This window comes from Aspergillus terreus, genomic scaffold, assembly GCF_000149615.1.
Source record: "Aspergillus terreus NIH2624 scaffold_4 genomic scaffold, whole genome shotgun sequence".
NCBI lineage: Eukaryota > Fungi > Ascomycota > Eurotiomycetes > Eurotiales > Aspergillaceae > Aspergillus > Aspergillus terreus.
In genome coordinates, this window is record NT_165927.1 from 530,536 (window position 1) to 555,367 (window position 24,832).

A 24,832-nucleotide genomic window follows, 5' to 3' on the forward strand; every position below is an offset into this window, starting at 1 on the left:
ACTCAGGCAGAGCATGATTGCAAGGACAGGGAATCGAACCTCCGGTACTATTGCCCAGACCCCGTCATCCGTGAGAGTTTGCACCTGAGACAGCGGATTCGACCACGGTAGAGCATCCATCTACCTAGCTTTGCCAGCTCGGCTTCTCCTATCTAACATCCCGCTCCATGGCCACTGTCTAGCAACAGCGACGCAGATACGCGACCCGGTCCCTCTCCCTGTCTCATTCCTGTACAAGGTTATTTGATAGTCGTTGCTACTGAATAGAGTCTAGCAGCTCAATATATACTTTCTACAATGCTGTAATTCCTCGTGCGATCAGTACCCTTGACAAACTGTGCGTATTGCCTATAGTAAGGTTTGACTGATATATTCACCTATTTCGTCATACATTCGTTTACAGCACCGTACAGTAGATCGACCATCAAATGCAGGAGCGCATCAAACCTCAGGGCGCAGTCGCCTTGACATCCAGGTTCCATTCCACCAGCTGCTTGCACATCCCGCCCAGCGTAGTAATCGCCGGCGCATAACCCAGACCACCCTGTTCGGGGGACTTGCGCGCGCGCGAGTCGTCGGCAAAGGTATGCACATTCGCAATGAAGAAGAGTGCCGGTTGCATCTGGGCCAGATCACCCTGCACTCTCGGCAGCCAGGGGCAATACGTGTGCTGGAAGAGCGCGTACCATTCGACCAGATGCGAGAGGAGGACGAAGGGGATAGCGGGGACGCGAGGGAAGCTCACGGGCGTCTTGGACAAGGTCGTGAGGAGAAGGTAGACATCGCTAAAGGCGACGGCGGGGTTGGGATCAGAGACGACAAAGGCCTGGCCACCGATGTTCGGCCGCTCGTCGGGGCGGTCAGTATGTTCGATCAGACGCTGTTCGTAGAGCAGATGGGCGAGGGAGACGTTCTCGGCGTTGACGAAGCTGTGGATGACATCGTAGGTCCAGCTGGGATTGCCGCCGGAGCGCAGGTACTGGCCCGTGACCGTTGCGCTGTCGTCCGCGCCAATGCCGTAGATTCCATTCGTGGGGCGGATGCAACCGGTCCGGAAGTTGGACTTCAGGTCGTCCGCGGAACGGACGATCCTCTCTGCCTCTGCTTTAGCCACCGCATAGTTGCCGAAGAACTGGTCGTGCTCTTTCGGCACGTCAGTCGAGTCCCCGATGACCTGCACCAGAAACCTGGGCACCATCTGCCAGGGGGCGATCCACCAAGACGGGCGACGGATAGCGACGGACCCTGAGGAAGTCGCAATCATGCAGCTGGCACCGAACTGCTTGGCGGCATTCAACACATTCACGGTTCCCCCGACGTTCACCTTCCAACACAAGGGGAGAAAGGCAGGGTGACGCTCAGCAGGTCGGATGACCGCGGCGCAGTGGAAAACACTCAGGGGGAGATCCACAACGTCTGGCGACCATTTCTGCGCGAATGCGCTCAGCACGGCCTTCTCATCCGTGACATTGGTCTGGACGAAGGACACGCCCTGGTCAAGGAGTTCGCGCTGGGGTGGTTTGAGATCAAGGACACGCACCGCGGCGGGGGTTTCGCCGCGCATGAGAAGGTGTCTCACGATCCAATTGCCCACCAGTCCTGGTATCTGTCAGCTGCATTGATTTGAAAACGCCCCAGCGTGAGATCAATGCCAGTGGGACGGGAGACTCACCAGATCCACCCACAACAATATAGCGACGGTTTTGCTTGGGAGGAAGACCCTTGCTCACATCGACCGGCGATCTGGCCGCCTCGTCGTAGGCAGCTTTGATCTCCTCCACGGTCCAGCGCCGAGGGGACAGCGCGAGAGCTTCGGCGGGGACGGCGCACATTCCTCGGTTGACATGGTAGAGATAGAGGATAGCCAAAGCGGCGATACCAGCTAGTAGAAGGAACATTTTGAGATGACGCCCGCCGGAGATTGGATCGAGTCGCACCGGTATATAGACAGGGCCGAATGATCCCAGGTATTCGTCTCGTGAAGGGTGCCCACGTGCGTGGACAACAAAAAGCAAATCGACGAAGCCTCAAAGGCCAGCGAGGCTGTGTATTAAGAACTTGACCACCGCCTCTTGAAGCATCGCTTAGAGGCGCAGCCCCAGTCAGCACGCCCCTTTACGGAGTACGTTCCAGACTTAGTAGCTTCGGTTAGAGCAGCCGACATTAAGAATCTCCACTGCACACGACAGCGTCACCCTCGGAGAGGTCGCTCATTGGTACGGCACCGATCGACCCCTCGGGAAGATGCAGACGACCTTTTTTAAGGGTCTCATCAGGGGGTCCGTTGATGTTGTGCGCCGTTTTGGTAGTTGACAGCGACATTCGAATCTTTTTGGTTGTTTACAGTAGTACGGAGTAGGTTCTCGGTCCCACTTCGGGGAAATTTCCCTTCCGTGGTGACTCGTCTTCTATCCGGTTTCTCGAACATTTCCTTGTCGATAAGCCTTTAGGAGAATATCGCGGTATAAATTGGAAGCCAATGTGCAGAAAGTAGGCATCCATGGCTTTCTTGCATCTGATTATACATATGGCTTGGTGTGCCTGGTGGTTTAGTAGTTACTTCTATCTGGAATTACTAATCAGGTACACCATCAGTCGTACACATAGAGTCGACCATGTCCTCCTACATCGCCCAGATATTGTGACCGCATGGATACCCAATGGCAACGGCTCCTCTACCAGACTCACATCCTGTATCGACCGATCATCCTCTGGCTTTCCCCCTTGCGACCTGTTTTCAACCTGTATCAAAAACCTGTTCGGCAAACCGGCACGGGCGGCGAACGGGACCCAAAGTCTCGAACGCTTAGTGGAGATACCCCTCCCAGGTGGACGCAGGATGATTCAGAGCCGTTGTTGTCGACGAGTCATCAAGGCCTGTGGAATTGAATGCCCTTCTCGTCCAGTGGAGTCGATGTCGTGGGATCTGGGGATGATAATGATAATAAACTCTCGGGTTCCATGTCCACAGACTGGGTCCGGGGGATAAGAGGTTCTGGAGAATCATTCGACTCGGGTGGGTTCAAGAGTACGTACCTCAGTCGGTCGTGAGGGATTGATCGCATTGCTACTCATAGCTACTCCGTAGGTGAAGGCTCCTCATGGATGTATCCCGTGGTATTATTCATCCGACGAAAGCAAAGGTGCACCACGTATTCTCTGCCATGCATCGCACCCACGTTCCCTGCACAGTCGAAGCAAAGCCCGACCATCCAACTATCAGCATTACCATCTTTCATCCAAACACGGGCTGCATCACAGGACGCAAACAAATATCTGCATCCATAACGACGTGGTGTACCTAATTCGGCGGCTTACCGAGCATCCATGCCAGAAGAATGTGGGGGGCGAGAGGGTCTGACAGCCTCGGTTTCTGGCGATGAAAAGGGAATATCAACCCTTGGGCTCTCTTGTTGGAGGTGTCGGCAGGGATGTTGTAGTCAGGGATCGGCCTTTCAAGCGAACTTGACCGGGATAGATGCCGGCTACGCCTTATCAGCGACATGCTGATGGTCTGGTACACTAAAGAAAGACCCTAAGTACTGCTCCGTATAACAGCAGACTAGAAATTTGATATTCACAGATGCCCCACTTGTTTAGGTCGGTGATTCAGGTTAAATAAAACTGCCAATTCTCCCCTCGGTAGTCTTCTTCTTCTTCTTCTTTTCCAAGTACTATACTTCCTTCTGGCCTTCCTCTTCGGTCGTTTGACCTAACACTCCCAACTCCCAGGGACATAGCTTCTACTCGACTGCCCCTCGGGTTAGCCAAACCGCTCCATAGAGTAGATCCTCTTTGTTCTCATCGTCTTGGATCGCCTCTCGCGCAGAACGTCGCAGCGCCCTTTGCGACCATGTCTGCCCCTCAGCATCAAACCCCCGAAGAGGCGCAAAAATGGCCCAAACATTCTCAGGAGGAGTCCATGGAGGTGGACACCCATACTCTCGATGGTTCTACCACCTCCGAGGACACTGACCAGGCCGAGGCGCTGGTAGAGGAACTGTCGAGACGGATCTCGCGACTTTCAGACCCCAACCCGGATTTGACCAGAAGGGTGACCTCAATTGGGACCACGGGCACAAGCGATCCTAACTATGAAGTGGACTTTGAGTCAGAAGACGACCCGGAGAATCCCAAGAATTGGACGATCAAATACAAGGCCATGGCCATGACATTTCTCTCTTGGAATACACTCACAGTGTGCGTGCTTGCGCAGCTCTTTAGCCATGATCACCGTGACTGACACTTGCCTTCTTCACAATTAGGGTTCTATATTCGACCTCGTACACTTCTGGTATCGCTGACATCGCCGCGGATTTCGAAACCTCCAATATTATCGTCACACTAGGATTGACCTTTTATCTGATCGGCCTGGCCATTGGGTCCATGTTCATGGCGCCCCTGAGCGAAGTGTATGGCAGAAAACCAGTGTCCGTGCTCTGTCTGTCTCTCTTTACCATCTTGATCATCCCATGCGCGCTGGCCAAATCGGTGGAGACGCTCATTATCGTGCGATTCTTTGGCGCTCTGTTTGGCAGTGTCATGATCTCAACCGCACCAGGAATGGTGTCAGACCTCGTCACGGATGAGCAACGTGCCCTCGCCATGTCCATTTGGAGTATTGGGCCAGTAAACGGACCAGGTGCGTATTAGTCCCCTTCCGCACTGTCAATCAATTCAGCTGAGACTTACAACGCTCGCTCCAGTGATTGGACCGATCATTGGAGGTTTCGTGACGCAGTACCTGGGTTGGCGATGGATGAACTGGATCGCCATGATCTTTAGTGGAGTTGCTTTGGCGTTCTCCCTGATCATGCGGGAAACATATAGTCCTATCATCCTACAGAAGAAAGCCGCCCGTCTACGCAAAGAGACCGACGAACCGAGATGGTGGAGTCGATATGACCAGAAGATTGGTCTGGCCGAGGTGCTGAAGATCAACCTCAGTCGACCCTTTGTCATGGCAGCCACCGAACCTATCTGGTAAATTTCCTTCTTCACCCAGTTATCCCCATCACATATGGACTGACACGCGTTGCAGTATTTTCTGGAACATCTACATCGCGATCGTGTACGGCATTCTGTACCTCTGTTTCACCGCCTATCCCATCGTCTTCCGCGACATTCGTGGGTGGTCTCTGGGTCTTTCTGGTCTTGCCTTCTTGGGCATTGGTGTAGGCAGTCTGATTACAATCTCTTGCGAGCCTTTCATCCGTCGCATGATCAACAACCATCCGAAGGATCCCGAGACGGGCAAGGTATACCCGGAGGCTATGGTCTCGATCGTTTGCATTTCAGCCTTCTTGATTCCCGCCGGAGAGCTTTGGTTCGCGTGGACATGCGCACCTGCTTCGATCCACTGGATTGCCCCGATCCTGGCAGGGGTCGCGTTCGGTGCAGGCAACACGGGCGTTTTCATCTATGCGTCTAACTACCTCGCGTACAGCTACGGGGTTTATGCCGCATCGGCGATGGCCGGAAACTCTGTCGTCAGATCCATTCTGGGTGGTGTGCTCCCCTTGGTTGGATCTTACCTGTACGCGGGTATTGGCCCCAACTGGTCTGGAACCCTTCTCGGCTTGTTAGAGGTTATCATCATCCCCATCCCGATCGTGTTCTACAAGTACGGTTACAAGATCCGCGAAAAGAGTGCTCTGATCAGTCGGATGCAAGAAGACAAGCGCCGGTTGGAAGGGAAACGAAAGCGACTTTTGGAGCGACTGCAGGGCGCGCAGGCGCACGCGAACACGAGCACCGAACCGGAGAAGGAAAAGATGGAGGTCTAATCAATATCATCACTCTACACTTCGACGTCTATTGGACATGAAGTATGACGTTTACGAAGACACCACACCAAAAGCTATCCTCATTCACTTCATCATTGGCGCCTAGGCTTATTCATCGGCACGAGATTGGCTTCCTTAGAGGCGTACATTTGGTTCTACCCGTGGCACATATCTTTCCTAACATGCAATTACGTGCAGTGACAGAAATCCTAATGAATAATAGATCAACCTGTTTCCCTTTGTCTCCAGTCTCAAACACTCGTACAGATAAGCGCCTCACGTCGGCCGCTGCACCCATCGTTCAACCTCGAGTGAATCATGCAGGATCCGCTCGTACTCGCCCAGCACAATCGGTCCAGCAGGGAAAAGCATCACAGCTTCCACGTAGATAGAACCCCGCTGCTCGGTTGACCTCCTCACGTACCCGACCACATTGACCCACGCGCCCACACGCAGCTCTTCCGATGTCACTGTCTCCAGGACCGCATCGATGTCAACCGACACGCTCGGCACAGGCTGTGATGGTCTACGCCGGGGATAGTTGTGCTCTAGGGTTAAGTGGCCGGTATTGATGTTATACGTTCTTACGCTAGACATCGCATGGCTTATCAGTTGATGTTGGTCACATAGTCTGCAATCGAGCGGCATTGGAGAATTCGATCCGCATAGAAAGCAACCAGTTACAACGGGCTCACGCACCAGCCTAGAAATCGCACTTTGGAGTCCACCGGCGCAGAGGGCAGATCTGACAGGAATGCGTGTGTAGAGGGCGGGGGAACATTCATCGCTCGATGCTATGACCTCCACAGTCATCCATAATTGACGGCGACGACGTGGCCCCGTGTAGGCAGCGCTCAAAACAAAGAACGATGGATGATAACCATCTGCCTGGTGGTGAGCGCAGGCGGCTTAGTCACCTGCCTCATTCGCGTCCACGTGACCGGATCCCTCCGATAGGCTTACCGCGTATGTCATAGGCCAACGAGGGGAAAACGTCCATTCCCGCTCCTCTTCTCTCTATCTCTCTTTCTCACGCCCTCCCAACGCTGCTATCTAGTGCGATTTCCGTCCATTCTCACCATCCTCATCGTCCCCCCGACCGATAACTTCTCAAGGATCCACGGACTCTCCCCAGTGATCCCCGTCGACCTGCCGTCTCGACCCCTCCATCCCCGTGCTGTCTTGGCACCAACGCCTTCCACCGATTTCCATACCTCAACGAGCAGACCACCGCCGCCGATAGACCCCCGCGGGCTCGAACATCCACTCCCGAGACCTCCCCCTGCATCCCTCACCTTTAGACATATTCCTCTCGTCTCGTCACCATGTGGTCGTGGTTCGGCGGATCGGCCGCGCAGAAGCGCAAGGATGCGCCCAAGAACGCGATCCTGATGCTGCGCGAGCAGCTGGACATGCTCCAGAAGCGCGAGAAGCACCTGGAGCACCAGATGGAGGAGCAGGAGGCTGTTGCGAAGCGGAACGTGGCGACGAATAAGAATGGTGCGAACTCTCCCATACACCATCACGTAGTAGAGAGAGCATGAGGCAACGAGACAGGCTAACAGCATCCAGCGGCCAAGGCGGCCCTGCGACGAAAAAAGGTCCACGAGAAGAACCTCGAACAGACGACGGCGCAGATCGCCCAGCTCGAACAGCAGATATACTCCATCGAGGCGGCGAATATCAACCAGGAGACGCTGAACGCATTGAAGACCGCCAGCACCGCCATGACCCAGATCCACGGTAAAATGACCATCGACAAGGTCGATGAGACTATGTACGTTGCTGCTGCGGGGATGGACGGGATCGATCGGCTGCTAACTACCGGGCTCACTCCAGGGACCAACTCCGAGAACAACACCAGCTCAGCGAGGAAATCGCCCAGGCTATCACCTCGGGCTCGATCGGCGAACAGCCCGACGAGACCGAGCTGGACCGCGAGCTCGAGGGCCTCGAGCAGGAGGCCATGGACGAACGCATGCTCAAGACAGGCACGGTGCCCGTCGCCGACCAGATCAACATGTTGCCCTCCGCAGCCAAGGGCGAACGTAAGACTCCCTTCCCCCCACCTCGGCGGCCTCCCATGTGCGCAACCGAAGCTAACACACGTTTCTATGCAGTCACTACAGGCAAACAACCCGCGCAAGAGGAAGACGAGGAGGCCGAGCTGGAAAAGCTACGGGCCGAGATGGCCATGGGATAGATCGGTGTTCTACTTCTTCGTCCCTGAGATCTCCCTTTCTATCTGTTATCCTAGCGTTGTCTCATCCTAAACACCCTCACACGCCTTCCCGGATAAACCGTCATGCCGTTATTGAAGTTTGTTTGTGGTGACTCGGAGTTTACCTGCATGATTGAATGAACGTTGAACGTTGCTTTTCCACTACACTGCTGCAGAATCGAGTAAGGCTTTATATCGCCGCGTTCGTGTTCAAGGGCGTCTATCCTTTTGCTTTTTGGGCCGTCATAAACATGTTACGTTTTGTATCTACGCCAAAGCCATGTCTAACCGAGACACGCCTTTATCTTTTCCTTCCCGTCCTACAAGCAAGAAACGAAATGTAATGTTGAATACCAAGGATAAAATTCCAGTAACTCATGCATTCATATTGGAAGTCCCCCTGAGCTGTCTAGCGGAATTCAATCTGACATGATACAGGGAAAAGCAAACCCGTCCAACACAGCCTCAGGAAAGGTGATGAAGGTATTAAGGAGGAAGAAATAATGACACCGTGATCAAAACACATCTGAACTCCATTTTCTCGTGCCGCCCGGAAACCCGCCCGTACCGAAGACAAGATAAGAAAGAAGGGGCTAAGCAAGAACGAAAGCTGATGAATGATTCGAAGGGAAAAGAGACGCGCCTTCATGGAAACCAGGCATAACTCTTCAGAGGCGTCGTCCGGGCTCCGTCCGTGGCCTCACTGCGCCATTTGGATTTCCATTCCCACTCTCGCGTGGCCGCCTCCACGAGCGCCTCCTTGCATTCGGCTGGCAGTTCTTCGAGAATCTCGGGGCTGACAAACTCGGGGTGGGTCGCGTTGGCGGCGCTGATCAGACCGTTCGTGCCCAGATCGTGAACGTCACCATCTGGACCAGGAACGCCCATATTGGAATATGGTGGCGTTTCGTAGTAGATGTCGCTGATAGCAAAGCGACGGGAGAGGGCAGCCGGAATGGTGGAGAAGATGGATTCTTTGGGCGTGTCTTCTGCCTTGTTCTGGGTCTCATCCTCGACCGAGGCTGCAGTGGGTTCCTCGGGCGCGGTTTCATCTTCATCAACGCCATTGGTGAGGGTAAGAGATGACATCTCCTTGGTGAGTTTGGCGGCCACACGGGGATCGGGGGGCGGCAAACGTTCCCACCGGGCGTGCGTCGGCTGCATGATCTTGGGGTACTGCATGACGTTGGTGTGTATATCGTACGTGCCCTCCAGATTGGCGCGACGGGTGTTTGTAAGAATTGCGTTATAATTGCTGCAGGTTAAAAACATTAGTCTATCGTGCACAACGAACGACAGATAGAAGGTTGCATACCTAGCTTCCCGAGCATGCTCGAGCATCCAATTATCTCCAGTCACCGTCACTCTCCGTTTCTTAGAGTCCACAGCCTTGCCCGTTGGTAGCGGGGCGGCAGGTGTCTGTGTGTGATAAACACTACTCGCTCCATGCCACGCGACGTACTGGTTCCTGTTGTAGGGTTCGCCGGGGGGCGGGAGTTTGTCCTCCGGCACCGCCAGCTCACCCTCGACATCCCCACGCTCCCGCGCAGCCTTCACGTTGTAGTCATCGATAATCTTCCTGCCGCCAACGATAATCTTCGCGCCGAACTCCCGGAAGACGGATCGAGCAGTGACCACACCGATGGCACGGCCCTTGTAAGAATGCGGGATGACCTCTCTCTCGATCAGGTCGCGTTTCGCATCGTCGTCGATGATAATCTTGTAGAGGAACTTGTGCTTCTGGAAGAACAGGTACGAATCCCTGAAACCAATACAACGCGCCGGCTCCGTCGACAACATGTACAGACGATCGCCCCTGTTGAGGATCGTAAACGTGCGCACACGGTACTCGCGGTCCCCCTGCAAATGGCCGTTCTTATCGACCTTGGTATCGCCTTCAGGGTCGCCTGGCACGGCGACTTCATCGTCAATCACGTCCATCATGTTTCCCTCCTTGTCGATAGGCACCTGGGTGACATGCGACGGGCCCCGGTTGCGCCCCCACCGACCACCACTGGCCGCGGGCCGCCCACGGCGGCGCTTCACGGGCGTGCTCACATGGATCTGCGGCGGCGCAGATCCGTCCGGCGCATCCCAGTCGGGTGGGCGGTTCTTCGGCGGACGACCGATACGGCGTTTTCGCGGGATGGCCGGGCGGCCCACGGAGCGAGTTGGTGTGTCTCCGCGCGACGGCGGGTGGGTTTCCGCCGCGACGGGGGTGGGCGCAGCGTCGGGTTCCTCCTCTTGGGCCGGCTCGGAGGGAGGCTCGACGTCGGGATCTTTTTCGGACGCGTCTCCTGTGTCTTCTGGGGCCACGGAGGGGTCGCGCGACGGGGGTGCCTCCGCCATTTCCTCGTCTGAGCCATCGGGGATCGCAGGGGGTGCATTCCCTGGGAGGTAGTTAGCATACACGGTGATGGTCATGGTGCGCGTTGGCCCGGAGAACGGATGTCGACGAAACGGTACACGAGCACGAGAAAATCGAAGGGAAGGGGGGCGACAACGTACTCAATGATTGCGCGGCTGCTTGGGCAGCCGCTCGCAGTTTCCTCGCCATGGCGATAGCAGCAAATGCCTGGTGAGTGGGGAAGGACGCCAAACAACAGGGCGGGCACGGGTGCTGATGGATTGGATGGCCCTGGATCGTTTCCTTTCCGCAGCATCGCACCGACGCTGGGCGGAGGAGGACTTTCCCCGGGATCCGGTATAAGTCACGTGAAGGAGGCCTCGACCGGTTGGTGCCTCAGGTTGCACGATCGCGGCCACGTGCGGGGGACCCGGTGGTCTCCGCTCCGATGACAGATTGCCCTATGCCCTAGCCTATCGGGATGGCCGTCGGCCATTCTTATTGGGAGATGAAGGGTGCTGTCCGATGATGTCACTGCCTTTTCCCCTCCATGTGAGCGTCCGGGACCATGGTACAATGCTCATTCTTCAGGGCAAGATGATGGTCGAATCAGAATGCCGTATCGGCGATATAGGATCTCTCTTGACGCCGTCACTTTTGATCTATAGAAAGAAGTAACAGACCTCACGGGATCCCTGGATTTGAACGCAGAAGACGATTTGCTGGGTTGGAATGCCAACTGAGCTTCATATCGAAGAGTCAGAGATCAGGTCTATCAGGCCTATTCACCTGCATTATGCACATGAACAGGCTTCTGGCAGTCGTCGATCTGGGTGATCGATCCCTGACTTCCTGCAGACTTGGATCATTTCACATGTCCCGGAGAGAAACGGTGTCTGAAACGAGACTTCTGGAATACAATACCTCACCCTCCTTTTCCACCGGGAATGTCCCAAGATGCTGCCGATTATGGTGACGGCGATCTCTAATCAAGACGGGATCCGCGTCTTGTCCATCCACCAATGCAAGCCACGGCGGAGGAGAGGAGTATGCGCGGTGGCATCAACGGCGCAGCAGTACCCTGTAAGCTCCCCAACCGATCTACACGAACCTGTCGCGTCCCGACGTCGAAGTATCGTGTTGGATTGAGACTTGAGCAGTAGGCCCGTGGATACGTCCATTGCAGAACTCAGTACCTACCTAAGTACGACTACGAGTGGTTGACGAGAACTACGGAGTACTCTGCACTGCGTAGTTATCGCCGATCCCTTACACAACCACACTGCATCTTGCAGATGACTGGCCGACTGACTGCGCAGTGACCAGTTCGCCCCATGCACGATCCTCGCTTGCCCAGGCCGGAGAGATGAAATCATGATTGACGGAACTCAGGGAGCTATGGTAAATATCGTGTCAGGAATGGAAGGGAGGTTCGGGAGATCTTTTCCCATCCCGATCACTGGCTGCCACGACTTACTGGGGATGAGGGGTTCCCGAAGCATCGACCAGGATTTCGATTAATCGGGAGATGTGTTTAGTTCAATGAGTCAACTTTATGCCCGGCTGCAACTCTCCCTAACATTACCCACACACGCCGATCGACGCGCCCGTCCGCATTCCTCGAGGTCAACCGTGAGGCCCGGATGATCTGTCCGTCAAATCATCCCAAGGGCCTAGAGCTCGGGCACATTGCAAAACACCCGACCTGAGGCTGGCAGCTGCACTGTCCTGGTGTCACCGCGCGTGCCACCGCGCGTACCACCCCTCGGGTCGTGAGCTCCTAGCAGCCTATGATGTGCAGCCGCAAGGAGATCACGGTCTCGGGTACTCCGCGCCATTTGCGCTGAGACAAGCTACGAGTGTTTGATATTGATTCCCGGCGGTTACTTCTGACACGCCTGGCGTTTTTGGTACCACCCAAACGCGCACTGTCTCCAGATTCGCATGTGGAAGAAGCTATGGTCGCTGTAGCAGTCTCTGACTGCGAGACTACGAGAACGGGAGAGTATGGAAGTTTCAGGTCAACAGAAGTGCGGTACGGCCCAGCCACAGCCGCTCAAAAAGACCGGTCTGTACCACGTCTGAGCCAGCCCAACCCTTTCAGAGGGTTTGTTCGGTGAATGCTGGGACTTCGAGAACAGATTCGACGAGAGCCACCCATGGACGCTACGATTGATAGCAGTCAATCTTTGGAGATCTCCGGTCCTGGAGGTTGGTGGCCCTTCCGAAGGCCTACGCGACTTGAGGGGCTCGGGCGCAGTACGGAGTATGATCGGGTTACTGGAATATCGATAATCTTTGATCAATCACAGCCATCCATCAAGGACCGGCCCCATCGACGGTTGCAGTAGACGAAGGCATTCATGCACCCCACCCTCCTCCGACCGACCGATAGCAGACAGCTTTCAAGGAGGAGGTGGCAAGAAAGTTGGGTAGAGCGCGCGCCTCGGAGTCAAGCAGTCCGTGCTGCACGACGGTGGCTGAGGGAGGGGTTAGCGTGAGGAGACAAGGGCGACCGAGTTGTTGTGAAGGCGCGATTCTGATAAGGGTGGAAACGGCGGTATGTCGCGGTATTCATCTAGATCCACGATGACGTTGGGGGGAGAGGGGGGAGAGGAAGGGGATCGCAGGTACCTCAACCCAGTAACCAGGTAAATGCCAAATCAGTCGGGGTTTGACGAGGTTACCAGGCAGTTCACGGGAAAGAGAGCGTGGATATAGAAACCCTACCAGACGGGTTCATCGCATGAATATTCATGATGGAGTGGCCAGGAGGCGACCGTGGGGGGCCCTCCCCCATCCAGGAAGTTGGCCGTTTCCCCGTGCTGCCCTCCTTCATGTCGCACACCCCAACCATGGGCGTGGGAGACGAGATCACATTCTTGTTGGAATGACAGACCGGATGAAAGGGCGCCTCGCACCGACTACCAGTTGTAGATCATCATCCGACCTGTGCTGTCATCGTCCCTATGATTATTCTTAGTAGTATGACTATACCAGATTTTTATTATCCGCGCAAAATCCGGTCTTTCATACTTGTTGATGAATAACATCATCCCCTACATATTCGCGACCTTTTCTCCTGTCCCTTTTTCAAGAAATGTGGTTCCGACTTGACCTCACCCGCTCTCCTGATGGATCCATCGCTCTGATTACCATTTGTCCATCTGGCCCGGCATCTCCACCAACTGTGAGGTCTTTTTTTCCCTCTCTGGTCTTCTCCTTTTGCGAGGAACCCAAAACGGATAGGCCACCCACGGGAGGAGGGAGACCGCCACTCCTGGAATCGACCTAATTCTTCCGACTGTCGACCTTGGATCTCAACATCCCAATAATTTCTGATGAGCCACCGTGCCAGACATAATTAAGGAGGGTGCACAAAGTCAAAAGAGAAAAACAATCGATCAGGACCGATTACCTTTTCGGGGTTCTACAACTGGTATATTAACAATCGATCAAGTTCGTGCAGATCAACGCCAACGGGTTCTTGATTCTTACTACTATATATCCTCCATACCTACTTCATACCTACTTTATACTCCGTATATCATCCATACAACATACAACACACCCGCTCCTCGTCATCCTCCACCCTCTCACTATCGCTCCCCCCCTCTGCAGACTATTGCAACCTGATTGTCAGCTCTCCGCTGTGAGGTGCCCAGCTTACCCTCTTGGTCAGAAGTGGCCCTCCAAGCCCCTCATCCGCATACCGGAGACGATTTGTCGTCGTGTCATTGCTTCGGACGGAGAATTAGTGCTCTCCAGTTGGATGCCCTGCAGCCCATTCAGCGGCATCAGCGGCAGCTTATGTATGTCTTTGGTCTCAGCTTTTCCCTCTGCAACGCCACCACCCTTTCCCCAAAATACCTCCCCTGCCTGGCTTTCTTTATTTTCTTTTCTTTTGTCCTGTTGCGTTTCCTAATAGGAAATTGGTTGGCCTGAGTTCTAATTCGTGTCCAGTGACTGCCTATTTTATTACGGCGCCTCCCCCCCGATTCTCTAGAGTCCGTCTGGATTCCTGGGGGCAGGAGAATTATCGGTGAATCACCACGATACGATCTATACGGAGTACCCCAAGGCCAACCCGGCTTCTTTGACTGGTCCAGGCAGTCATCCGGGTGCCTCATCCACACAGCCATTATTTGTGCTTTCCACAAAAAAGGGAACAAACATTCTCACAGAGAATACGAATTGAAAGTCGGGGTAAGTGTTCGACCTCTCTTCCACCGGCTGGACCCATTTCTCTTCTTAGTCACTCTTGGGTTTTGTCTGAGTAATATCCACCATCCATGGTCGACTTCCGTTGCCTTCCAGACGACTATTCCTATTTTACCCCTGTGGAATCATGTCTTCTTTCGCTCGGCTTCTTTTCTCACCGTGATTCTTTCGCTTCCCCCCTCCTTCGTCATTATTATTATTATTCGATCTGTCCGCACTGGAGAACCCAACTTTTAACAATTTACCGAACAGAATCCCTAGTCCCGCCTCCCCCTCATCCCGCTCTCTTCTACCCCTCCCTTTCTCGTGCGATCCGAACCCGATCGGATCATACTCCCGCAAACTTCCTAGTCCACTACCGCCGAGTCCAAGAAAAGTCTTTTTCGTCAAGACCAATTTTTCCCCTCAACGGGTCTTGGACTCAACTAGTGACTCTCAATCCTCTCCTTCGGCTTTCGTGACCTCGATAGATCTTTTCGCCATCTCCTTGTGGCTCTCCGCCTGAATCGGTTGTCGCCACTTCCCAGTCGTCCCTGTGTTCCAGGTGGAAAGATCGAGAGTCCGAATGGAAATATAATCATGGCTGCCGCTCAAAATGGAACTGAGCTGCACGGTGATGCAGATCTGTTAAGGCAGCCAATTTCGCACAGGTGAGTCATAAAGTCTTTGGTTCTTCTGTTCGAGCCTATCGAACCCCATTTTTTTCCCTGCCCAATTGCCCGCCCGCGGGGATGCCTGTCTGTACTACAGGGGGCGCTCCCGATGCCATTCGGAGACGAAAGGCACATCCCTCAGCTACTTCCTACTTTTCTCGCCTCCCAACCCTCTCCACTCTTCCGGGTTTCCTCCCGTGGCAAACACAAGCCCCATCGCTTATATCTCTCCCATCATCGCTCTTCAATTCAACATTTTTTTTGCTCCACGGCTAACCCCCTCCAGCGATGGTCTGCAGGATGAGGATCATATTGGCTCAGGTAGTCCAAGTCCCTCTGGAATGGCCACTCCGCAACCTGATCTATCGGACAAGCGTTTGCCGTCCATCATGCATAGCTTTCTTCAGGTTGGTGCTTCCTCTGGTGATCAACGCCGTTGTTCCGATACCCTTCTCTTTCCTTCGTCGAAATCGGCATCCGCCCACAATGTACAGTCACGCGCAGATGATGCAGGGACCCGGGATGATTCAAGCTCTGGCCACACTTCCTCCTCTTCGGGGTCCTTTGTCATGATGGAGCGTGACGAGGCTTCGGGGTACCAACCGTCCTCCGCTCCTCGCGACAAATACCCCGGCGCAAAGGAATATCCTCCGGGGGCGATGCCCCCTACGAATCTACCCACTCCCCCTTATTGTCCCGCATACTCCCTTTTGCAGAAAGAGCCGGATGATGTTGAGCTGGGTTCCTCGGCCCCGTCTCAGGGGGTCGGATCGATATTCACCGCGTTGAAGAATTATCTCTCTGTGTCGGGAAACACCCCTTCTTCCTCTGACCCATCAACCCGTCGCCATACTTCCCTTCCCGTTTCCAGTGTTTCGGATGACCCTGTCCTTGCCTCTCATTTCTCCAACCCTTCGCTGCCGTGTACCTCAGATGTCATGTCCTTGTCGGACGCCCCCCTCTTCGAACACGAAAAGCCACATGTTTCAATGTCCTCTGAGAATTTGGCGAAGCTAACTGGGAACGTGTCTGAACTTTTGCGTCTAAAGAATACCCCTCCTCTGACCCCGCGAGCTATGTCCAACGAAGGCTCTCAATCCGAACAGAAAACCCCCACCGCTTCCCCTGACCCCCCCGAAGAGGGCCAGTCGCAGTCTGACGAGATGGACAAGTCCACCGATGAGATTACTGGAAAACTAGAACAGGCGTTCCCCTCCGAACCCGACAGCCCCTCAACCGGTCCCCCGGTTGCCTCCCAGAAGGGCAAGCTCTATGTCAAGATCTCCGAGGGCCGAGGGCTGCGGCCCGGATATGACCCGTATGTCGTCTGCGTGTTTGAATGGAACGAGTGCATCTCCAAGAGTGCCAAGGATGAGGAAGAGGAGTCGATGGAGAGACAGAAGCAGGAGCAGGAACGCTCAGACCGGGAGGCTGGGCGCCCAATGGCGATTCCCATGAAGAGCCGCCAAAGCAGCCACAACAGTTCCATGGATTCCCATGATCCTCGGAGTCGGGCTCCGGTTACGGATCCTCATTGGAACCATGAGGCGACATTGTACGTCTTCTCGGCTTTTTCGAGCATTGACGATATACTAACCACCCTTGTAGTGATGTTTTCGGTGATCAGTCCGAAATCGACGTGTCGGTGTACGATCGCAACAACCAAGAGGCTTTCCTGGGTCACGTACGGATATGCGTCAACCTGAAGGAGAACGGTCGACTCGATGGATGGTATCCTTTGTCCGCTCGCGGAGCTGGTGACTCTCAGGTGTCTGGCGAAATCCATCTGGAAGTGCGCTTCGAGGAAACGGAAAAGAAGCAAGTCGGGCCGAACGACTTCACGCTCCTGAAACTTATCGGTAAAGGTACCTTTGGTCAGGTGTATCAAGTGAAGAAGAACGACACCCAGCGCATTTACGCCATGAAGGTGTTGTCGAAGAAGGTGATCATTCAGAAGAAGGAAGTCGCACATACTCTGGGAGAGCGTAACATCCTGGTCCGGACCGCCATGTCCGCCTCTCCGTTTATCGTCGGCCTCAAGTTTTCCTTCCAGACGCCCACCGATCTCTACCTAGTCACGGACTACATGTCCGGGGGCGAGCTCTTCTGGCATCTGCAGAAGGAAGGGCGGTTCCATGAAGCACGCGCCAAATTCTACATCGCCGAGTTAATTCTCGCTCTCCAGCATCTTCATGATCACGACATTGTATACCGCGATCTGAAGCCCGAGAACATCCTGCTAGACGCGAATGGCCACATCGCGCTCTGCGACTTTGGTCTGTCCAAGGCCAACCTGACGCAGAACGACACCACCAATACGTTCTGTGGAACGACCGAATATCTTGCGCCCGAAGTTCTGCTTGACGAACAAGGATACACCAAGATGGTCGACTTCTGGTCGCTGGGTGTTCTCGTGTTTGAGATGTGCTGTGGTTGGAGCCCCTTCTATGCCGAAGACACCCAGCAGATGTATAAGAACATCGCCTTTGGGAAAGTTCGGTTCCCTAGAGATGCTCTGAGCACGGAAGGAAGGAACTTCGTCAAGGGTCTGCTCAATCGCAACCCGCGGCACCGACTGGGCGCCAACGATGATGCGAAGGAGCTCATGGCCCATCCGTTCTTCCATGATATTGACTGGGAGGCCCTGAGTCGCAAGGAGGTCATCCCACCGTTCAAGCCGAAACTTGATTCCGAGACGGACACATCCAACTTTGACCCGGAGTTCACGAATGCGCTGAACAACTCGTTGAACGATCGGGCCGCTGCAGTGGCCAACAGCTTCATGCCTGCCTCGACACCACTCTCCCCCGGGATGCAGGCCAACTTCAAAGGGTTCACCTTTGTCAACGAAAGCACAATCGACCATCACATCAAACATGATGCTCCGGACCAAATGGACGAGGATACGGAATCATGGCAGCGCTCTCATCGGGCTGGTAACTCTGTGGACCACCACCGAATGAGTGGGGTCCAGAAGACTAGCGAGGGAGGCGAGCATGAGATTTTCAACGTTGACGACAACTTTGACATGTGATTATGTCTGATGCATGATATGGAGTTTTGAATTCTGCATATATCCATTGCTGTTTGTACATGCCTTTGTTGGGGCTCAAAATTTGGTGTTCCTTTTCTACTACCAACATTGTGGCTTCAGTTGAATACTTTGATTATCCTCATCGCCCAGATGCGTCTTAATCTTTGGGTCTTGGCTTTCCTAACGCGTTCAGACCATCCAGCTAGAGATTGGTTGGCTTCCTATGCTTCTGGTGTTGGTCTGTTATATTTTTGATATCCGGCAGCTGTGTCGCTGCTCTCTTCGTCGTGTTCGACTGGTTCGGTTTTCCTTCTGATACGCCGCCCAATGCATCTTTGTTTTCTTTCGACGACTGCATGGTAGGACCACGAAGAACGAGTATGGTACGGGGGTGGTGTAGGCGTTCAGGCGGCCCATGGCGCAGGTAGCCGGTGTTGATACATATGTATGTGATGAACGAATGGATGTTCTGCTATAATAGTGCGGTAAACCTTTGATGTAGTGTCCAGTAAGTGCGTATTATCGGAATATATATTGGACAATCCGCTCCAGGCATATTGACAGCGAAGACTCGACGGCCTATTGAAGCACACTGATATGATAAGTGGACTCCAGCATCGGGTATGTTCAGTCCGCCATCACGCGGGAGGAACCAGAACCAGCACGCCGCCAAGACGACGGCACGTTCCCCCGAGCATGCAGATGACGATCTTCGGGGTACCTGTGCCTTACCAGCGCACATGGCGGTCTGATTGGCAGAAGAGGTGATGTGGTGTTGGTCTCCTATCACGGATTGTCGGTGGGGATACGGGGCGGCGGCGTACGGAGTACACGAGGTATCGACCTAGTATACGGGGTGGCTGAAGCCATTCTCGATCGTATTCTGCTCCGTTCGTATGGTGTGTCGTTGACCGTGTCGGTATACAAAGTACGGGAGTTGCGGGCTGATTTGGTCGTGAGGACGCGAAGCGAGCTAGACATGCTCAGGTTGATAAGATTAACGGATCGTTACTACATTCGTATCTTGTACATACGTACATCCATCAACTCCATCGTGCAAAGAGAGAGAGGTGTGGGCGGGCGGGCGGACTCCGTCTCCGCAGGACTCCGATACATCCCCCGCTGCTCCTGCTCGCACTGAACAGGCGGCGCGCCGGCCGCTGTTCCTGGGCCCGGTCCCGAAGATGTCCTTTTCTGCACCGAATGCCCAAGAATAATAGATAGACTTCGGGACCACCCAGACGCAAGAATGAGACATGCACGATTTGGGATCGTAAATTCGACCCACTTCTCACGACTCAGGAGTAGCTAAGACTTGCCTACTGGAGGGAGCGGAGTAGGAGTACGTACTGTAGTCCCAAGTATGGGAGGCAGGGATCCGATCGATTCCGCCGTGGACGGTCGAGTCAGTGCGGGCTACGGAGTACCTTGGTGAAACGCGGCTAGACAGGCTGCGCGGTTTCAGCCTTGGGTGGTTGTTCCGTGCAGTCGTCGTGTTGGAGGGGAATATGAATGTGGGCCTCGGAGATGCAGAGACGTCGAAGCGAGGAGTGCAGTTGGGGTTGATTTATACTCCGTATATGCTGTGGGTAAGGGTTGGTCTGCACGAGGGAATGCGAGGAAGCTGACAAGCTTGCATACATATGCATGCGTGCCGGGGTCCGGATGATATACCTGGTAAAAATAGAATGGTTACATTGGGGGAACTGGCGGTGTAGCCGGCTGGATCGCGACGAGAAGCCCCGGGTGTACGACATTTATCTACGGAGTAGATACAGTGGATGAACAGTATGTATTGTACGACAGTCCTATATATAGCGTCGAAGTGAAACAGACTCCATATGTTGGCGTATCTACTGTTTTGTATGGCTTTATACTCCGAGTATGGCGTTAGTCACGGATGGATACCGTAAATTATACCTCTGAGGCGTTCACAACTGCATACAATATATGAATGGTTCCCGCGGATCAGCCAATCTAAAAAGCGCAACGGTGTGAACCAATGGATGGAACGGGTCTACGGAGTATGACGGAATCCAACAGACCTCGTGTTGTCAGGGGGAGGGGCCTTAAGGAGGTACGGAGTCGAAGTATGGACAATTTAGTACCTGTTGATGGATTTCTACTGGAGGCTGACGATGGTTATCCGCAGTAGAGATTATTGCAAGGGGACAAGGAGACATCGGAATGAGAAATCGGCATCTGTACGAAGTAGTACACATGGAGTAGTGATCGAAACGAAAAGGAAAAAGGAAAGAAAAGAAGAGAACAGAAGGAAAAGGGGGTTGCCAAGACACTAACCTCCTCTCGGAATGGCGGCAATGTATAGGGCTTGCCTTAACGGGATTAGTGCGCTGGTGCCTGGCACTAACTCTCCTTGGCCACTGGGGCTAACCCCCTGGGGCCTAGCGCCAGGAGCATTCCACGGCTCTTGTTGGAATGCGACTCGTGGCGTGCTGCCTCTTCTGCTTCCACAACACGAACGTCGTCATCGCGGGTTATGCAAATGAATGACTGACACCAGCTATGTGGGTGCACTGCAGTCAATGCAATCCTTTCGTCGAGGTGAGACATCCAACCCCGTTCATGCACCTCCCCTCACCATCTGCTCCGTACTCCAACCCGGACAAGGCTGATCAGGCAAAGGAAAGGATATTCCTCGACGGAGGGAACGGTGTGCTCGTCGACAACCCATCGTTACTGATTCGGGTATGTCAATCCTCCTTCGGGAGGGCTAATCCTGCAACTAGCGACCTTGTCCTCACGGCGTTGCTCCCCTTTCCATCCGCATGCAGTCTCGCTCCACCAATTCCTGCCCTCCATCCCCCTGCTCATCTTTCTCGTCTGGCGGGCTAACTGACCCTCTCCGCTTTTCTCTGCAGCCCTGACCTTTCCTCGCATGGCGACGCCATCGACATTACTCGACGACGTGGTGAACGCAAGATCCTCATTCCTCTTGTGGGGACGATCGGCCCCTCGACTGCCGTCCCATGTCTCCTAGTCCGACCACTCTAACTTAAACGAAGCAGTGGCGTGTCCGTGGGTTGGTGCTCCAAAAAATGCAGTTCTCAGTATTGACCCTGAGTTAAGCTCCTTTGGGGTTGTCGACTAACACTCGAGAACTTTACGCTAGGCTAGGCTAGTCCATGACTCTCTTCGCCCGCGCCAACATCCTCCCGCTTTGATCCCCCTCTTTTTCCCTCTTTTTTTTCCTTTTGTTTCGTGTTAGTACGTCTCAGGCTATTCCAAAAACACCCTCTTTCTTTGCTTTCCTCAGACCCCTGCTATTGTTCTTGCGGTGTCATTGTTCTCACTTTGCAAAGTCCCTCGAAGATCCTTCTGCATACCAACGCGCCGCTCCGGTGGTACACTACATTCTTACCTTCTCCACCAGCCGCTTCACTTTCTCCCCCCTTATCCTATCTTCGACCGTCCCTCTTCACTCCTGTCATCCCTCGCCTGATCAATCGGATTGTCTTCATGCTTGTCAAACACCGGACAAGTCTTCATGATGAGTGTTGTCGCCAGTAGACCCGAGAGCGCTGCTGTGCCCTATACCTCCGCCCCTCATCATGCCCTCCATGGGTACAAGGATTCCGCATATACAAACGTGACGGTGCAGCCGGTCTCCTCCCGAACGTCGTCGGTTTCCTCCTTCAAATCCAACTATACCGTATCAACATCCCCAACTGTCTACTCGCCAACCGCCTCCCCGATCCCCTCATATCATCTTTGCGACTCGGCCGCCTCCCTGGATAAGATCCTCGAGTCGATTTTCAAGAAACTGCCGCCGGAGATCTTCGACACCATCTTGGATCAGCTTGAATTCTTGCATACCAGTCCCGGCCAGTCTGGGTGCTTAACGTGCTACCAGCGCGACCTGCATGCCTTGTCCCTGACCTGTCGAGTCTGGGAGAAGGCCGTGAGAGCGAGACTGTACACTCGTATTCATATTATCGGCTGTGATTCGCCTGCGCAGTTAAAGAAATACCGCTTGAAACGAGGAAGTCGGTTGAAGTTGTTGCGACGCACTCTACGGGAAAGACGATTGCTGGCCAATCTTGTCATCGAACTCCGTGTCCCACAACTAGACGTCTTGTTCACGACAAGCAAACACAGCACCCAATGGCAGGAATACCGAGACTTGGTGGCCTCCGTCGTCATGGTTTGCCCGAATCTGGAGCGACTCTTAGGGTTGATGATCCCTTACAATCACGAGTTCGATCGACTGACCCACGCCTTGTCGACCCGGAAAAAGCTGAAGGAGCACACATGGCTCCTAGGCGAGGCTCCCGAAGCTTTGGAGGTATCTCCTCGGAGCATGTCATGTCCCGGCAGTCTAGGCCCCTTGCAGATGTATGAGTTTCTGGATTACCATGTCTCTTGGACCAAACTGGAGACCTTGACGATGTACGGATGGAGCGAAAAGACTGCTGTCGAACCCAGCATCTTCCTTCGCATGTTCAGCCTCTTGCCATCGCTGCGAAATCTGTGCATCTCGAACTTCAATGCCGACGCCTTTGCAGACAGTGCTCTGCTTTGTCTACCACCCCCTCCGAGTCTCCTGCGACTGGGAAAACACTTCCCGGAGTAACGGGACGCAGGGCCTCCGCGCAATACACTTCACGGCCCAGAATCCAATTCCTTGAAGTCGCTGGCCCTCATCGAGCAAAACATCAACTCTCTTCTTGTGATCTCGAAGATACTGGCCTCACTTGGACAGCTGGAACGATTTAAGTTCGTCCAAACCGAAAAGTGTCCTACCCTAAACGCCGAAGGCATGATCTTCCAACCATTGTTTGCTTCTTCCAGCCTCAAATTCCTGCACTGGGATGTGGCTTGCCCCGATCCGAACACCGCTCTCACCAGACTCGACTATGCCCCGTTCATGAAACCTCCACGCCATATCGAAACGCCTAACTCTCATCTCGCCCAAAGCATCCTTTCCGCCGGATTCCCCCGTCTAGAGGCTCTTCGGGCCCCGTCGGATATTGAACCTCCAGGCGTTCTTCAGGCCGTCTGCAAACCGCTCCCCAGAGCACAGGCGTTGCAGCCGGCAGACCGATACTGCCTTCCCCGAAGTTCTCATGGCTCAGTCAATACCAGACCGATGGCTCTTCCTGGCGGCAACAACCTGACCTCAGCCCGGATTCGCGCGCAAACATTCATCGATATGGCGGCCAAGGACACGGAAACCGGCATGCAGGTCCTAATCACCGATCACTCTGACGGATATATTCCCGACAACGCCCTGGAGGAAGCCGCCGAAGAAGAATCGGATATGGAAATGGACGAGGAGTCGATGTGGGGAATGCGAGAACACTCTAAAGGAAGCACTTCCCCTGAGGCTCATGACGGCCCCGTCACTGTGTTCGATTTCCGGATGCCCGCATACATGGGTAGATCGGGGGCAAAGACCAGTGACAAGGACGTGTCCATCCCTCGCTTCATCCTCCACCCCGACATGAAGGGGCAAGATGCGGATGGTGGCCTTGTGAGCTGGAAGCATATTCTGGCGTCCAATCAGTCTCTGACATACGCTGCCGGCGTTGGTGTCAACTGCTTCGGTAATAAACCCACCATGAGCCCGTCCCCTGAAGAACCACCGTCTCCAGCAACGACAACGACACCGCGATTCGGTTGGGGTGGCATCGGCAGTCGATCCGGGCTGGCTACCAGCCCCAACACGTCCTCGACTCCCCCAACTCCCATGAGCCTCTCATCGCCCACTGGATTACCCTGGGACAAGGACACCTGCACTGGATCCTGGAACTACAGCCACAAGAATGGCCGTGATTGGTGGTTTCACATGGAGCGAGACCGTCCGGAAAATGTCAAGATCGTTGACGTCCACAATCTCTTCTAAAGTCGCCACCGATTCCACCTTTTTCTTTATCTTCTCATCTGTACGAACACGCTTACAGTCATGCGCGGAACGGCGTTACGGAATCCTTCTTTTACGGATGATCGATACTCATCGCAACTCTCTTTCACCTGCTACAATCAACCAAAACAACCCCTATCTCGACATGGCAAAGTGCCTCCCTCTTCTACCTCTGCACATACCCTCGCTCCCCGACTACAGTACCTACAATTCCTGATGCACATACACCTATTTTCTTTTTGTCCTGTCCCCATCTAATCATCGTGGCGTTGGACTGGACCTGGGTCGGCTTGTCATATACCATGGTCTTCGTTTACATTATATCCCCTTTCTTGTATTTGCCAAGGACAGTGGCTGGGCTGGCGTCTGTTGTTCACTATACCATTCGTTTTGTTCGGGATGAACCCGGCTCGTTGTACAAGTACATAGCACGTTGATCGGTCTATATTGTATAATGTATATGTCTTCTGCAACCTTATCCGTCAAAGCCTGCCAAATACAGCACTGCTTGCTAGGAGTAGAATCGTGAACTTCAACTGGAATTTGTGGTATCGATCCGTGACTTAAATGCTGTCCTAGTGCTGGCCAAAATATATATGTTTACCAGTTGTATATTACGAACGGAACGAAGATTCAAGACACGATTACTGTTTATCTATTTTCCCAACAGACACTGAAAAGTAGGG

At 53.9% G+C, this 24,832-nt stretch overlaps 6 protein-coding genes across 6 annotated transcripts; 4 read left to right on the plus strand and 2 right to left on the minus strand.

Annotated features, from left to right (window-relative positions):
• Positions 1 to 448: 448 nt before the first annotated feature.
• ATEG_02978 (putative 3-beta hydroxysteroid dehydrogenase/isomerase family protein) lies at positions 449 to 1,898 on the minus strand (the record flags this gene model as incomplete). Its single annotated transcript, XM_001212156.1, has 2 exons — positions 449 to 1,599; positions 1,673 to 1,898. 2 exons carry the CDS (start codon positions 1,896 to 1,898, stop codon positions 449 to 451), a joined length of 1,377 nt encoding a protein of 458 aa, XP_001212156.1.
• A 1,955-nt stretch (positions 1,899 to 3,853) lies between these two features.
• ATEG_02979 (MFS transporter) lies at positions 3,854 to 5,786 on the plus strand (the record flags this gene model as incomplete). Its single annotated transcript, XM_001212157.1, has 4 exons — positions 3,854 to 4,200; positions 4,266 to 4,642; positions 4,707 to 4,983; positions 5,042 to 5,786. The coding sequence occupies 4 exons, from the start codon at positions 3,854 to 3,856 to the stop codon at positions 5,784 to 5,786; spliced, it is 1,746 nt and encodes a 581-aa protein (XP_001212157.1).
• A 1,325-nt stretch (positions 5,787 to 7,111) lies between these two features.
• On the plus strand, positions 7,112 to 7,989 carry ATEG_02980 (ESCRT-III subunit protein SNF7; the record flags this gene model as incomplete). The annotated part of the gene is made up of 3 exons (XM_001212158.1): positions 7,112 to 7,286; positions 7,359 to 7,563; positions 7,656 to 7,989. The coding sequence occupies 3 exons, from the start codon at positions 7,112 to 7,114 to the stop codon at positions 7,987 to 7,989; spliced, it is 714 nt and encodes a 237-aa protein (XP_001212158.1).
• Positions 7,990 to 8,652: 663 nt separating this feature from the next.
• On the minus strand, positions 8,653 to 10,564 carry ATEG_02981 (uncharacterized protein; the record flags this gene model as incomplete). The annotated part of the gene is made up of 3 exons (XM_001212159.1): positions 8,653 to 9,262; positions 9,323 to 10,397; positions 10,516 to 10,564. The coding sequence occupies 3 exons, from the start codon at positions 10,562 to 10,564 to the stop codon at positions 8,653 to 8,655; spliced, it is 1,734 nt and encodes a 577-aa protein (XP_001212159.1).
• A 5,005-nt stretch (positions 10,565 to 15,569) lies between these two features.
• On the plus strand, positions 15,570 to 18,262 carry schA (serine/threonine protein kinase SCH9; the record flags this gene model as incomplete). Its single annotated transcript, XM_001212160.1, has 2 exons — positions 15,570 to 16,783; positions 16,837 to 18,262. The coding sequence occupies 2 exons, from the start codon at positions 15,570 to 15,572 to the stop codon at positions 18,260 to 18,262; spliced, it is 2,640 nt and encodes an 879-aa protein (XP_001212160.1).
• A 3,511-nt stretch (positions 18,263 to 21,773) lies between these two features.
• Positions 21,774 to 24,128, plus strand: ATEG_02983 (uncharacterized protein; the record flags this gene model as incomplete). Its single annotated transcript, XM_001212161.1, has 2 exons — positions 21,774 to 22,791; positions 22,867 to 24,128. 2 exons carry the CDS (start codon positions 21,774 to 21,776, stop codon positions 24,126 to 24,128), a joined length of 2,280 nt encoding a protein of 759 aa, XP_001212161.1.
• Positions 24,129 to 24,832: the final 704 nt, after the last annotated feature.